Below are 16,260 nucleotides of genomic sequence, written 5' to 3'. Positions count from 1 at the left end.
AGAGGACTGCTAAGACTCTTAGAAGTGCTTACTTCTTGGGGTATATGAATGGAGCAGAGGGCTCTCCATGTGAAAGCGTTTGCTGGAGAAGCTCCTACTGAAGCAGAGGTCTGAGTCTTGAGTTGCAAATGATCCTGGGAACCTGGAAGGCCAACAGGCCCCAGGAGAGTGGGAGGTGGTTCTATGCTGGGATCAGTGCTTTCAACTCTGTGCTCCAGTTATCTGAGACGGCATTGAGAAAGATAGGGCTCAATAGGGAAAATAAATGTAGTACCTTTAATGTGGCATACAGCATATATTTATTAATATATATTTATATATTTATTTCCCACACAATGGTAGGTACCGTCTTCAAAGTGTTTGTAGTCTAATTGGTGAAAACATGCAAAGCAGCTACTTGGTAGGGAAGGAGTGCTTGAGAACATGGTCTTTGGAATCAGGTAATCCTGGTTCCAGGCTTGGCTGTGCCACTTACTAGCTGTGTGACCTTAGACCTCTTGGAACTTATATTCTGTTGGGGATTGCACCCAGGGATGCTTTACCACTTAGCTACACCCCCAGTCCTTTTTTTGAGTCGAGATCTAGCTATATTGCCTATTGTTGATTACAGGCATGCATGCACCTCTGTGCCTTTCTCAGCAACATGTAAAATGAAAGGAATAAGTCCTACCTCTAAATAAAGAAATAACATATAGCCTATAAAATGACAAAGTAGAACTATGTAAATGCTCATGAGAAAATGCCCAAAGATATTGTTAGTTAAAAAGCAAGTATTCTACCTTCTGTGGCTTGTAAGAAAGAAAAAAAGTATTTTGTGGTGTAGAAGAAGGTGTGAAAGGATATATACTAGCTTTGCAGTATGGGTCATGGGAGACTGTCTCTTTTTTATTTCCTCTATTGTTGACACTTTTAAAAAATGTGTGTTGTCACATAAAAAGTAATAAAGATACTTAAAAGAAACAAAAGCCTACTTCCCAGGATTTCTGGTGGGACTGAGAGATGTCATATATAGAAAGTGCTCAGTACAAGGTCTTGTGCATGGTGTCAGCAGATGGGTGCTGGTACAGGGCTACGGTTGTCAGAGGGGGCAGCTGAGGAGGAAGACTGCTAGACTGCGCAGCCCTTGATGGTTGAAATTGGGTTCTGGGGATTTGAATCCCCAAGGTCAGTTGATTTCCCAGGTATAGGATCTTGGTTGTCAGGTGCAGACCAGAGTCCATGATTTGGCTGGCCTCTTGAGAAGAAGCCAGCCAAGACCAGAGAGGATGAGTGTGGCAAGCACATGTGGACACTGCCCTTTTCTTCCTCTCTGTCCACCCACCCCTGGCTCTTTTTTGAGAGAACATCACCGTCCATCTCTCCTTGAAGAGGGGGAGAGTGGCTTGCCAAATTGTGCTGTCCTAAAAGAGGCCTAGGGACCCTTGTAGCAATGTGCTTTTGCAGGCACACTGTTGAGTCATCTCTGGTTGGATCCTGGTGTGGAGCCAGGGCTTCAGCTTTTCTTGAACCCGCTTCTCCTATAGAAGAGGCTATATCAGTGAGGTGGGCATGCTGCTGCTTGCTGCATCTGCTCCCAGGTCATCAGCGGTTCTGTTTCTTGTTCTTGTCAATTAAGGCAAGATAAGGAGAGTTTTTTTTTTTTTTTTTTTTTCAGGAGGAATTGATGAATCTTTTTATAAGGTTGGCCTTTTATCCGTTGGTGAAGTAGATAATTGGAATGAAATGTCATGAAAAGGTAAATTTATTCTGTGGGTTTTTGGTGTTTTTTTCTTAGCATTGGCTTATTAAATATGTGTTGCTTTGTGATACTCATTTCTTAGGAGTGTGTGTGTGGGGGGGGATTTAATAGGTGAAATAAGGCAGATATCCATAGGCATGATTCATATCGGGTGGCCCTCCCTCCAGATGTACAAGGGAAAGTCTTGGTTTGACCAGTTGTCCTGGAAAGCTGTCCTGTTAGCTCTTTTTTTTCCTCACTCAAAAGTGGCATATTTGGTTCTTAATTATATGGTCACTTCAATTATGCCCCTAAATCAGGTGCCTTTGACTTATTTAACAAATTATTGTCACTTAGCTTGTATTTTCTAGGATCCCACTGGTATTTATGGAATCCTCTTATATTTTCAGTGCATATCTTAGATATTTTTGTGACTGGCTACCCTTTCTTTGTAATTTGTATTTGATCATGTTTCTTATGTTAATTTTGTTTTATGGTTCTCTGGTGACTTAATTTCTGTTCATTTTTACAATTTATAAAGTATTGATGGGTTTTCCCTATTTTTTTAGTGCCCCAAATTATTGTCAGATACTGAAAAAAAAAAAAAAAAAGGGAGGGAGAATGAGATTTGAGAGAACATCACAGGCCAGGTTGTGCTAGGCTTCAGAGACTGTCTGATATGATAAGAAGCATAGCTAGCACCCATGGTAGGGAGCCTGCTCTGCTGAGTCCAGAGACCCTGCTTCCATTCTTGGTTCTGTTGCTGATGAGGTTTAATAATCTTGACAGCTTATATCTCTGTGCTTCAGCTGACTCCTCTGTAAAATGGGGAAAGGGTGTTGGATTGGGTTCTAGTCTGGCTTCAAGATTTTATGACTGATCTTTTTGATAGCTTGTTTGAAATTCTCAGTATAGCCCTTTGAATTGAACTGAATTGAATGCTTGACAGAGGATTAAGAAGCAAGTGCCACTCATCTGATCACTAACTCAAAATTCCAAAAAGTATTTTTTATCACTTCTTTCCCAAAAAACTTTAGTTTGAAAAGAATTGAGGCACCTATAAACAGTTGTCTCAAATTTTCAGTTTAAAGTGTATGCTTTTCTTTTAATAGGCCTGGTATGAATGTTACCTTGGGGGAAAAAACATTTTGTTTTGAGTTAAAATATGGATTCTTGCGAGAACATTTTATATGCTGAGCCAATACTAACGTGGGCTATTTTGAGACCATAGAGGAGAGAAAACTGTTTGTAATGTATAGGAAGATGATCATATAAGCAAAGGCTATCTGCCCCATTTTTTCCTCTTTGTATAGAAACAACCAAAGCCTTAAACTGGGTGGAGCTGGGCTTCCCTGTGTTTTCTGAGCAGAGGAGCTGAGGCCTGAGCCTGGCATGGTGGCCAGGAAGGAAGGGCATTCTCCGTGACAGGATTCACCCGCTTCCCAGGCCTGCCCGGGAGCTCTGGGGGCTGTGGGATGTCTCCTTGCCCTGCCCCTCGTTGTTAAGCTCCGTACCTGTGGGCAGGTAGAGGACCAATCAAGGTCTCCAGGGCAGCTGCCCTAATGCCCCAAGCACAGCTTTGGAGCCGGTCATGCTGTCCACATCTCAACACCGTCCTGAGTGTCTGAGGTGCCTGGGGTGAGGACTGGGCCTTTCTCACCTGATGTTTCTTTTCATAAAGTGATAATTGTGATGAAGTTCATCTTGGTTCCAAGTGACAGAAACCAGCTCTTATTTTATAACCTTAGAAAAGAGAGATTCATTAGAAAGATACCAGAGGGAGAGCTGGACAACTAGACCTTCAGATGGGGGCAGGAATAGGCAGCTCTGGGGACCTTGTCAGTAGGGTTGTAGGGCTAGGACATGGCTCTTTTCTCTTGTAGTTCACATCTGTGCCATCAGTGGGCCTTGTCCGAGCTACCTTCAGAGTCTCCTAAGACTCTCACTGTCCTGAATTCTTAGCTCCTAAGGTATCTTCATAATTTGTGCTTGTTCCCCCTCAGTCTGTTCTCAGCAGAGCAGCCAAAGTGATCCTGAAAATCCTCATGTCAAAATAGGCCACTTCTTACCTAAAACCCTCCATGGTCTTCTAATTTCCTTCCAGGAAAAAGCCTAATTGGATGCTTATCTCATCTTCTGTCCTCCTTCCCTTTTTTCCTCTCCCTGGGCAAAACTGGGCTCACCGGTTTTGTCAGGCATTCATTCTGCCTCAGGGCCTTTGCACTTGCTGTCTTTGCCTGCATCCTCTTCACAGTCTGTATCATCATCCACTATACTATATGTTTTATTTGCTTTGTGGCTTTCCCCGATCTGTAATTAAAACTCTAAAAGGGCAGGAAACTTTGTCTGCTTTTTCCGTGCGGTTTTTCCAGCACATGGTAGGCACTCAGAATACTTGAGGAATGATGAGTGTTTTTCATTGTGTCTTAGTTGAGCCAGCAGTGGTAAGGGAGACAAGCCAAGTAAAATAAGAATGACCCCTGGGAACTGAGTCCCAGTGAGGGAGGAGAGTCGTCTTGTGAAGGCTGTCCTGGTTGATGTTGCTGTGAGGACTGAATCAGTGGTGTATGATGGTCTCATAGGTGTGGAGAAATGCTCATTATTCTCCCTCTGTGAAAATCACACCTGTTAGCATTCAGAAATTCAACCATTCACAAGACAGCTTGTGTGGAAGATTAGAAATTATGGCTGTGTGATATATGAAACCTCATTTTCAGCCTCATATTTTACTAAGTTGTGGAATACGTAATTTTCTCTTCAAGAAGAATAGTGATAAAATTCTGCAGATTATACTTGAGTTTTTTTTTTTTTAACTTTATTTTGTTTTTTTTATGTGGTGCTTAGGATCAAACCCAGTGCCTCACACATGCTAAGCAAGTGCTCAACTACTGAGCTACAACCCCAGTCCTATATATGTGTTTTTATAAGGGCCCTTTGGTACCAAAGTAGACCCAAACCTCAGCACCCAGGCCATGTTTATAAAGAGGTGAGTGTATAAAAGGGGAAGACACTGAAGTTTTTATTTCTTGTTTCCTCCTGCTCCTCCTCCTCCTCCTCCTCTTCTTCTTCTTCTTCTTTTTTTTTTTTTTTTGTTGTTGTTGTTACTGGAGATTGAACCCAGGGGCACTCCACCACTGCACTTCATCCCCATCCTTTTATTTTATTTCTATTTTGAGACAGAGTCTTGCTAAGTTGCTGAGGCTAGCCTCAACTGTGGTTCTCTTGTCTCAGCCTCGTGAGTTATTGGGAAAACAGGTGTTACTCACTATGCAGCTCTTTTCTTCCTAGGAAGTTTCTTGCCTGGAAACAGTCTGTGCTGCTGAGTACATTATCTTTCGATTTTAATGACTATCTACCAGTTTACTCTCTTGTTGTCATATGTTTTGATTTCCACAGGTACATGTACATTATATGTTATGAAGTGAGTTCATGGTTTGATTTTTGTGTTTCTATCTGGTCACTTCTGGATAAAGCGTATTTTCTGCAGTTTTGTCAAGATGAAGAACGAGGCTATTTGGTATCCATGAGCCAGTGTTCATGTTTTGTTTCTGAACTCTACTTGAGCCAAAATGTGAGTCTGGAGCAGATGCTCTTGGGTTAGGTTCTTGTGACCTTGGACAGTCTGTTCTGTCCTCAGGATGGGATCATCCCAGTATCTGAACCATAGGTCTGTTGGGAGAATTAAATTATATAGTTTGGATACAAAAGGGGACCTGTTTCACATGCACAAGCCCTGGATTCAGTCCCTAGCACCACACACACACACACACACACACACACACACACACAAAGAGGGGATGGGGACCTGTTATTTATTTATGTAAATTAATGATTGGTGAAAGTCTTTTGACATTACGTATCTTATAAGTTTCATTCTGACTTTAAGCACCTAAAATATGTCAATTCTAGCAGAATTTAGAAAAATAGAATTTGTAGTTCTGTATATACCTTACTCCAACCACTCAAATAATTTTAATGATTATAAAATATTTATTGTAGAGACTTAAAATAACTTTTAGGCCTCACTTTAAAATTGAAAAGCAAGTTTAGACAGACTTTTTAATATAATACTTGATATAGAAATTAGCAAATTATAGTCTTCATTTTGATAGTGATTTCTAGGTCCTGCTTGCAGTTTTTGAACAGTGCAGACTCTGAGCCCTTTCTCTCCTGGAACTCACCTCATTAGGTGTGACTTAACCCCCAGGTTTCTCTGCTGTAGCAGTGGGGATCTGTCTTGTTCCATTAGGCGCCTTATCATGGCTCCTGTCACTGGTGCCTGAGTAGAGATTCCACAAGGCCTAGGGACATCCGTGTAAGTATTTTCTCTTTGTAAATGGCATAGAGAATCTCCAGGCATTGGCCCTTTGTTTTCCACATTTCACTTTTGCTTAGTTTTCTAAAGATGAGAAACATTTTGAGAACAGTAGCTTGAAGCTCTGTGGGCAAATTCAAAGTAGCATCATCACTTTTAAAAGCTTACTACCATCTGAAAGAGAAAGTGGATAGAGACATTTATAAAAAGACAAGGAGCTGCTGGATTTTCTTTTCTCTTGGAAATTGTATTCTGATTTTGGTGTATCTGTACACATGATTATATAAAAGTGCTCTTTGAGGATATTATTTTGCTAATTTGTTTTAAGCCCCATTTTCTTGCCGACAAAAGGATTATTAGTGAATTTGTAGCATTTGCATCATGAAAAAATGGGATTTGTACAACTGTAAATGTTTACTACTAGAGAAGTAAACATTGACAGTTGTACAGAAGGAAATAATACAATGTTTTATTTAAAGTTGTTTTCAGTGAGGAAAAAAATACTGATTATATAGTTGAATAACTGGCATAGCTAGATATGTTTTTTGATACGTAACTTATATGTCATAAATTTAACCCCTTTTCAAAGTGTACAATTTGGTGTTTTTTGTATATTCACAGTGTTGTGTAACCATCACCACTATCTAATTGTAAAGTATTATTATCACCCCAGAAAGAAATCCTGTCCCATGGGCTTTCACTCCCTCTCTTTCATCCCCTCCAGCTCTTGATAACCACTAAGCTTCCTGTTCTGCACAGTATTTTTGTGCCTGACTTCTTCCATTTGGTATAATGTTTCCAAGGTTCATCTCTGTTGCAACTTTCATTTTCTTCCTTTTTTTAAAAATTTTTAGTTGTAAATGGACACAATACCTTTATTTTTTTATTTTTTTTTTAATGTAANGCTCTACCACTGAGCTACATCCCAGCTCTTATTATTTTAAGACAGGACTTGGCTAAGTTGCCCAGGCTGGCCTCAAACTTTGATCCTCTGCCTCGACATCCCCAGTAACTGGGATTATAAGCCTGTACCAGAACATCTGGCTCTTATTTTATTTTGAAGCAGTTCAGAGTAGTAGTTCAGAGCCTAAGCTTCGGAGTCATATAGACTGGGTTATATCCTGGCTCTGGTATGTATTAGCTCAGTGACTGACCTTGGACAAGTTATTTAAACTCTCCAAGCCTGTTTCCCTGATCTATAAAATGAACAGTAATACCTTATCTCACAAAGTTGGTATGGAAATTGAGAATATGTAAGGTACATATACCTCAGTGCCCAAAAATGAGCACCAAAAAATAGTGATGGGAATGGACTTTTTAAAAATTCAGTGACTTTTCATTAGTGTTTTGTTTTTGTGAAAGTTTTATTAGGTTTCGTGAGAACTTCGTTTTTTTTTTTTCCAAATGTGTTGGACCATGACCCCCACTAAGAAACACGTTTGGCAAGGTGACTCTGTACTTACACTCCTCCACCCAGCTACATACAGAAAAATGGGATAGAAAGTACAGTTTTCCAACTACTGCCTCCTCCCACAGCTTTCCCTATTATATATATGTATGTATGTATATGTGTGTGTATATATATATTAGTTGGACACAATACCTTTATTTTATTTATTTTATTTTTATGTGGTGCTGAGGCTCGAACCCAGTGCCTCGCATATGTGAGGCAAGCGCTCTACCCCTGAGCCACAACCCCGGCCCCCTATTACTAATGTTGAATTAGTGTGAGATATTTATTACAGTTGATGGACCAATATTGGTACATTTTTGTTGACTGAAGTCTATAGCTCATACCATGGTTCACTTTTGGTGGTGTAGAATTCTGTGGATTTTGACAGATGTGTAAGGAGATATAGTTGCCATTGTAGTGTCATACAGAATAGTATCACTGCCCTAACAGTCTCTTAAGGTCTACTGTGCTGCTGTCCCTCCCTCCTAACCCTGGAAGCCAATGATCCTTTTACGGCCTCCATAGTTTTGCTTTTCTAGAGTCTTATAGTTGGAATCCTACAGTACTTTTTCAGCTTGGTTCCTTTCACTTAGCAATATATATTTAAGGGTCCTTGTGTCTTTTGTGGTTTGACAGTTCATTTTTTTTTTTACTGCTGAATATTATCCTGTTGTCTGCATGTTCCAGTTTGTTATGCACCTACTGGAAGATATCTTGGCTGCTTCCGTGTTTTGGCAGTTATGAATGAAGCTGTTATAAACATCAGTGTGCAGGATGTTTTAAAAATTTTTTTTAGTTGTTGACAGACAGACATCTATCTATTTATCTATCTATCTATCTTTCTTTCTTTCTTTCTATCTATCTATCTATCTATCTATGAATGATGCTGAGAATCGAACCCAGTATGTCATCATGCTAGGCAAGCGCTCTACCACTGAGCTACAGCCAGCCCAACCCTAGTGTGCAGGTTTTTGTGTAGACATAAGTTTTCAGCTTCTTTGGGTAAACACTAGGGAGCACTATTGCTGGATCACATGGTAAAAGTCCTTTTTATTTTGTAAGAAACCATCAAACTGTCTTCCAAAGTGGCCATGGCAGTTTATATCCATGCCCATGTGTCCTTTTGCTCCGCACTACTCTCACCTTTGGCGTGGCAGTGTTGAGGACTTTGGCCCTTCTAATAGTGAGCATGGTGTCTCTTTGTTCTGATAGTAGTTCCTGGTGGCCTGTGATGTTGGGCATCTTTACATATGCATATTTGCTGTGTGTCATCTTTGGTTATATGTCTGTTCAAATCATTCCCATTTCAAAAATTGGCTTAGGAAAAAAAATTGGCTTAGGGTGTTTCTGAGTTTTAAGAGTTTTTTTTTTTTTTCTTGTTTATTTATGATACAAGTCCTTTACTAAATGTATATTTTCCAAATATTTTCTCTCAGGAAACTGGTACTGATCCACGATTGATTTTGCAGTCCACTGGTGGGTCATTGCTGCAGTTGGAAGTTCGGTGCTTGTTCTGCTTCTGTAACATTTGTAGGGATGCCAGTAAAGCAAGTGTCACCGCAAGCAGAGATTTCCAGTACTGTGGAGCCTTGGTGTCAGAATAGAGGCTGCTCTTTTTTATTTATTTGTTTATTTATTCATACATGCATGCATACATACGTACATACATACCAAGGATTGAACCCAGGGTCACTTAACCACTGAGCCACATCCCCAGCCCTTTTTATTTTTTATTTTGAGACAGGGTCTTACCAAGTTTCTTAGGGCCTTGCTAAGTTTCTGAGGCTGGCCTTGCATGTGTACTACTCCTGCTTCCTCTCATGAGCCACAGGGATTACAGGTGTGTGCCACTGTGCCTGGACTCAAAATACGTATTTTTAGATACTGGTAGAATTATGTGAATAAGATAAAGGGAAACCAAGATGTCTTTCTGTTCTCAGCAACAGTGCCAGTTCAAATTGGTGAGAGGAAATTTTTATATGATGGAATGAATTTATGTTAAATGTTAAATTACTAAAGTAAATAGTGACTTGAACTAAACTGATGGATGTCTGTCTGTCTGTCTGTCAACAACTAAAAAGGAACCAAGCTGAAAAAGTACTGTAGGATTTAGCTTAGACTAGATACTTCTGAAATATTTAAGTACACATGTCCTCTTAAGAGGGTTAAATATGTACCTCTGCAGTCTTATGCTTCTCATTTTTTTAAAAAAATTTTTTTTCAGGGCTAAGGTTGTGGCTCAGAGGTAGAGCGCTTGCCTAGCATGCATGAGGCACTGGGTTCAATCCTCAGCACCACATTAAAAATAAAATAAATATACTGTGTCCACCTATAACTAAAAAATAAATTTAGGGGCTGGGATTAATAAATAAAAAGATACATTTAAAAAATAGGTACTATTTAAAAATTTTTTTTCATCACTTTCCTAAGGTCAGTTCTGCTTTTTTTCCAAAAAAGAATTCCAGATTGGAATTTGTATTTAATTTGATCCTACCTCTGAGAGAGAGAGGGGGTGGGGTAGGGGTGTGTGTGTGTGTGTGTGTGTGTGTGTGTGTATGTGTTTAGGGGCACATGGTTTGGATCAGGCTTGGGGAGGAGTGAGGGGCAGGATGAGATGGGTAGCAATGGGGATGGAATAATTAAGATTTATAAGGGTATATGGTTAGGATATACAGTAAGGGTTAGGATTATGGATTAGGGTAAAGGATTATGGTGAGGTTATGTGTGAGGGGTTACGGTATGAAGTATGAGATATAGTGTGAAGGTTAGGGTTATATTTTAGGGTTTAGGGTCTTCAGAGTTTGTAGCAGGTGGGAATCACACCCCACCCCGTTACCCTGCAGTGCCACCTTGTGGAAAGAGGAAAGGCTTTGGGAAAGAATATCTAGGTATGAGTGAAATCTGCTGAATATCATGTCCTTGATTTGTTCAGGGCACCTGACTTTCACACTGACAGTTTTTTTTTTTTTTTTTCAGGATTTTTCTTTCTCTCTGATGTGGACTAAGTAATCAAAGGGGTAAAATATTGACTAGTTTTTGTGCATGAAAAGGCAGACAAGCCTCTATGTTTCATAATTCAAAAAACATAATATGAAAAGGTATTTTGTATATAATTAGGGGAGTTGATTGAGTGCACACTATGTGCTTGGCATTAATGATACAGTGGTGGATTAACTAGAATTTCTGATCTTGGGGAGATTATGCTCTAGTGGCAGGAGACAGGGATAAGCAGATGAGTATATGGTGGTGAGTGTGGAGGCTAAAAGGAGTGAGAGGTGGAACACTGCCATTTTAGATGGATTGTTAGGGAACACTTCCTTGACCAGGTGTTGAAGGAAGAGGTAATCCAGGCATGTGAGCAGCTATCCAACAGAACAGCGGGTGCACAGGCCCTGAAGTGGGCATTGGCTTGCTCTGTTGGAGGAGGTTCGAAAAGGTTAGGTGGCTGGAAATGAAGAGTGGCAACTGGAGGTGTCCGAGAAGTGTGAATGTATGTGTTGCAGGTCATGCGAGCCTTGTAGACAGCACTTAGGGGGAATTTTCTCAGACGAGAGCAAACCACAGGAAGGTTTTCAAGGAAGTGATATATCTAAAAGGCAAGCATCAAAACAGAAACTCTTGCACACATCCTGTCTGAGAGGTGGTAGAGGCTTGAGCTAGGGTGGCAGCAGTGGGTACATGTGGCAGATTCTGGGTATGTTTTGAAGTTAGGCTTGACAACAGGCGCCTTCATTTCTGAGAACCTCTGTGTGTCCAGTGTTCTACTCAGGTGCCAAGTTAGAGAACAGAAGGCCTGTCCTCTGTAGGCTTAGGATCTAGTTCTGAGTTTTTCAAGCTTTTTTTTCAATTAAAAAAAACAAAAAACAAAAAACGGGGGTAGGGGGCAGTACACAGGATGAGACACACTTAGGTGATTTCAACATGAGGTAATGGGTCACAACTCACTCTTGGGAGTCTCAAAACACTGAGTAGAGGATGTAGTCAAGAAAAGTGCTGGTTTTGTAATGTAATAGTGCTGTACCACAGAGGAGGCTCCTTCCCAGGCTGGGTCAGGTGGGTGGACAGTGGTGGTCATGAACAGGTGTGTTCATGTGATGTGGGCAGAGGAATGGTTTCCAAAAAGAGTAAAGAGCACCCCGTCAGCATGCTGTGTTCCTTACAACGTGGTCGCTCAGCTCTGCTTTCCTGCTGTAGCTAACCAAATCTCTATTTATAACATATTAATCTTTTAGGAAGGATAACATATTAACTTCTTTTTTCCTTTAATTGTTTTCCTCAGTTTCCTAATCCTATTGTGTTTCTTCTCTGTTCTGTTCATATTATTAAAGAAAAAGTTACATTTACCCATTAAATTGTGACATGCCATCAATTGTGAAATACATTGTGATTTCAAAGATGTTTAAATATGAACAAAGGATGCTTCTAGAATTTGCACAGTACGACATTTGTATTGAAGATTCTTTAGTTCATTAAGGTAGAGAGCCCCAGCACACAGAAAGAAAACGTATTTAAGGAGGATGGATAATGCAGGTTTATTGAGTAGACTGGGTACATCATGCTCTGCTAGTGTATACGAATTTCTCAGACATGGTGGGGTTCTGACTTTTGTGTCATTCATGAAATTAGCTAGATTTTAGTGTGCGTATCATGTGTCAGGTACTGACTAAGCAACAGGAAACTAAAGATGAGACAGCAAATTGCCAGGAAGGCGTGGTCTAGAGAGGGAAGGGAGACATGATAATGCTCACTGAAGTGATATAAGAATGATTGGGAAGAGTTGCAGATCACAGAGTAAGGAGCTTGTGGCTTCCCTGGAGAGAAGAGGAGGTACATGAAGTTTTGCAGTTGGTTGCTGTGAGCTGAGTTTTGAAGAGTGAATAGGAGTTTACAACAAAAGAGAAATGGGTAGAGGGACCATGACCAGCGAAACGTGACTCACTCCTTTGGAGCTAAGAGTGAAGTTCCATGTTGAGAGGAGTAAGACCTGGAAGGCTAGGACTCTGCAGTTTGTCCTATCCTCTGGGTTTTCTCAGGGTGGATATCTTGAGCTCCATGGGATTCTCTGAGGGGAAGTTAGAGATTCACACAAATATCACATTAGACTCAAGAAGAAAAAAAAACCTGTTTCCTGTTTATATACCATTTCCTGTTTATATACCAAATGTTTTGGGAACAGAAGACCTGAGTGTTTTAAGCAAGTGAATAACATTGCTGATTTTTACATTTAGAAAATGACCCTTTGATGCAGCCACATTAATGTTTATAGCAGCTCAGTTCACAGTAGCTAAGCTATGCAAGCAACCTAGGCACACTTCAACAGATGAATGAATGAAGAAAATGTGGCACATATACACAATGGAATATTACTCAGCTAAAAGAAGAACAAAATTATTGCATTTGCTGGAAAAATGGATAGAACTGGAGACTAACGTGCTAAGTGAAATAAGCCAATCTCCAAAAACCAAAGGCCAAAATGTTCTCTCTGATATGTGGATGTGGACTCACAATAGGCATGGAGCATCTGGGAACAAGGAGTGAAGGTTCACTGAATTGGACCGGGGAATGAAGGGAAGGGAGTGGGGAGGGGAATAGAATAGATAGTAGAATGAATTGGACATAACCTTCCTATGTCCATATACGAATACACGACCATTGTAACACCACAACATGTACAACCACAAGAATGGGTAGTTATACTCCATGGATGTATGATATGTCAAAAAACATTATACTATCATGTATAACTAAAATGAACAATTAATAAAAACCAAAGTAAAAAAAATAGCCCTTTGGTGATGGAGGATGGGCTGGAGTCCCAGAAACCGGTGTCAAGGAAACCAGCTTAGAACTGTTACATAAAATCCCACCATTGATACGCACATGTTTAATCTCAAAATGCTCCAAAAACATTGGAGCATTTCTAAGAAAATTTAACAATGAACTGAAATTACATTTAGTTGACATATTTTAAGGGAGGGGAGTTTTGGGACACCTGATCTTTGGTCAAAGAATAAATACAAATACTCTGCAATACTTTCTGATTTTCTTTTAAAGAAAATTTTGGTTTAAATTGAACATCTGGGATATTGTTTTTAAAAAATGCCTTCCAATATGATATCTTGAGGTCTTAGATCAAAGTAGTAGAATTTTGAGATTTTTATAAAATTGACCTGGCAATTTTTATTTGTTAATTTTTAAAAATGCATTGTAATGTATTTTTATGTTTGAGACCATTTATTTTTCCTTTACTGTATTAATTTATATCTTTGAAAAGTTTTTTAATGGATTGGATTTTTAGTCTTTTTATCAATTTTTAGGAGCTCTTTATTTATTGAGATTAGCCACTTATTTGTAATATGAGCCACTTATTTACAATATTTTCTTCCCTAGTTTATCTCTTTATCAGACTCTTATATTTAATATTTTTGAATATATCAATCTTCATCTGTGGTATTGGACTTTAAGTTATAGTTAAAAGGGTTTCTTTTCCCCCCTATATTAGGGATTGAACCCGGGGGCACTCACTCTACCACTGAACTACACTCTCGGCTCTTTCTAAAAAAGTGTTTATTTTGAGGCAGTGTCTGAGTTGCTGAGCCTGACATTAAATTTGAGATCCTTCTGCCTCAGCTTAAGTGGCTCAGATTACAGGCATGTATCACTGTACCTGGCTAGGAAGAGTGTCTATACTCTGAAGTTACAAAAAGGGATTTACCTCGGTTTCATTATGGAATTTTTATGGTTTTGTGATTATATCTAAGTACTTGAGCAAGCAGGAACTTATGTTAGTGTATGAAGTATAGTATGAATTTATTTTTTTTCCATGTGGATATTTTAGTTGTTCAAACATCCATCATTCATTGTATCATCTTTTCCCCTTGATTTTGAGGCACCTCCTTCGTCTTTTGTCATTTTTTTCCGTATGGAATTGTGTCTGTGGGACATCAGTTTGTCCCATTGATCTATTTGTGTGCTACTGTGATATGGCTTCGAGGCTGTATAACACCTGGCAATACTAGTTCTTTGCTAATGTTATTCTTTTTTGGCATTTTCCTGATTTATCTTACTTTCTTAAATTTTTTACATGAACTTTAAAGTCAATTTATCTATTTCCAGAAAGTAATCCTGCAAGCATTTGGTAAGGGAGGTGTTAGAGGGATCATTTTAAATTTACTTAATCTCTTCATAACAAGTAAGCTAAATTGGAGTTTTGATCTCTTCTCTTACAGATGATATTAACCGTGTTCTTGAGCAACAATGAACAGATTTTAACAGAAGTTCCTGTAACACCAGAAACAACCTGTCGAGATGTTGTAGAATTTTGCAAGGAGCCTGGAGAAGGCAGTTGTCATTTAGCTGAAGTGTGGAGGGGAAATGGTATGTATTATGTTTTATAAGAATGAGAATGTTGTCACTTAGTTGTATGAGGTGATAAGGAGTTGAGTAATTAATATAAAAACAGTTATATTACTTGAGGGTAGGGTTTTATAAAATGGTATTTGTTAAAAAGCAAGGTGTGATTTGACTCTTACCATAACCATTTAAGATAAGCAGGGAGGGTAGATCTAGCTTTTTGTAAGATGTCTTTTCCTTTCCCCATCAACCAAATGAGAAGACCCTGGTCCTCTTGAGCCTTCATTGTCATAACACATGTCAGGTTGGTCAGTGACTCTTCTTTTCTCTTCTGATAATGTCATGGAGGCACTAGCTTTGTGTTCCCTCACTTGAGGAACTTTGTAAATGGTGTGTCTTCCCTAAATATTACTAAATTGAGAAAGGTAAAATCCTGATTCATGTTGAAAGAAATTGTCAACAAGCAGGGCAGAGAAGATCCATGTAGGTAATATGATTAGCAAGCACCAGAAATTCTGCAAAATAGTTTGCACTGTAAAGAAGGGGTTGAATTTGGATAGGATAGTCTATCCCAGATAGCGGAAGTAATGCAAATGAAGAAAAGACGGGAACAGAATATGGTGTGCTGCCAAGACAGCTAAGACCAGGAAGGTTGGCAGCAGGCAGAGGCTGGAGCAGCTCGTTATACCAGACCTTCAGCACTGCAGAGTGGTGTGGCTTTTTCTCAGCAGAAGGAATTCGTGTGGATTTTAATTAAGGAATGACATTCTAAAAATAATGTTGGTCAATAAACAATGAGCCTGAAAAAAGTACCATGCACATGGGTCTGTGTTAGACAGTGAGAAAATGATCAACTGGAACATGCTGAGTTTGAGGTGATGAGAGATGTAAAAAAATGAAAGTGTCTAAAGGACACTTAGAGATAATCAAGTCTTAGCATTTTTTTCAACAGCCTTTTTGAGATGTAATTCACCTACCATACAGTTCACCCATTTAAAGCATACAGTTCAGAGGTTTTATTATATTTACAGAGTGTGCAACAATCATCACAGTTATTTCTAGATTATTATCCTTGCCACCAAAAGAAAAAAAGAAACTCCTTACCCATTAGCAGTGACTGACTCCCTTTCCTTTTGACCCCCTCATCTGTCGGTAAACACTAATGTACTTTCTGTAGATTTGCCTATTCTAGACCTTTCATACAAAAAGAATCATATAATACAATCCTTTTTAGATTGGCTATTTACTCAGCTTAGTGTTTTTGAGGTTCATTCATGTTGAAGCACATATCAGTAATTCATTACTTCTTGTGCTGAATGTTCCACTGTATGGATATATTACATTTTCCTTATCAATCGGATGGGGAGTTACTTATTCGGTTGATAGACATTGGAGTTATTTCCTTTTCAGGGGTGTGTTCTA

At 39.3% G+C, this 16,260-nt stretch overlaps 1 protein-coding gene across 3 annotated transcripts in view; it reads left to right on the top strand.

The window, feature by feature from the left end:
- The first annotated feature begins 1,649 nt into the window (after window positions 1-1,649).
- The window catches only part of Ppp1r13b (protein phosphatase 1 regulatory subunit 13B), a 68,143-nt gene continuing 53,532 nt past the window's right edge, over window positions 1,650-16,260 (top strand). For 2 of the 3 annotated variants that reach the window (XM_048799392.1, XM_015496127.2), the window contains exons 1-2: window positions 1,650-1,735; window positions 14,715-14,862. In XM_048799392.1, the coding sequence (XP_048655349.1) occupies window positions 1,718-1,735; window positions 14,715-14,862 (166 nt within the window). In that variant the 5' untranslated portion in view covers window positions 1,650-1,717. The remainder of the gene's footprint in view (window positions 1,736-14,714; window positions 14,863-16,260) is intronic. The other variant, XM_015496133.2, reaches the window with a different exon arrangement.

Source organism: Marmota marmota, unplaced genomic scaffold (assembly GCF_001458135.2).
Source record: "Marmota marmota marmota unplaced genomic scaffold, marMar, whole genome shotgun sequence".
NCBI lineage: Eukaryota > Metazoa > Chordata > Mammalia > Rodentia > Sciuridae > Marmota > Marmota marmota.
This window is presented reverse-complemented; position numbering and strand designations above follow the sequence as displayed.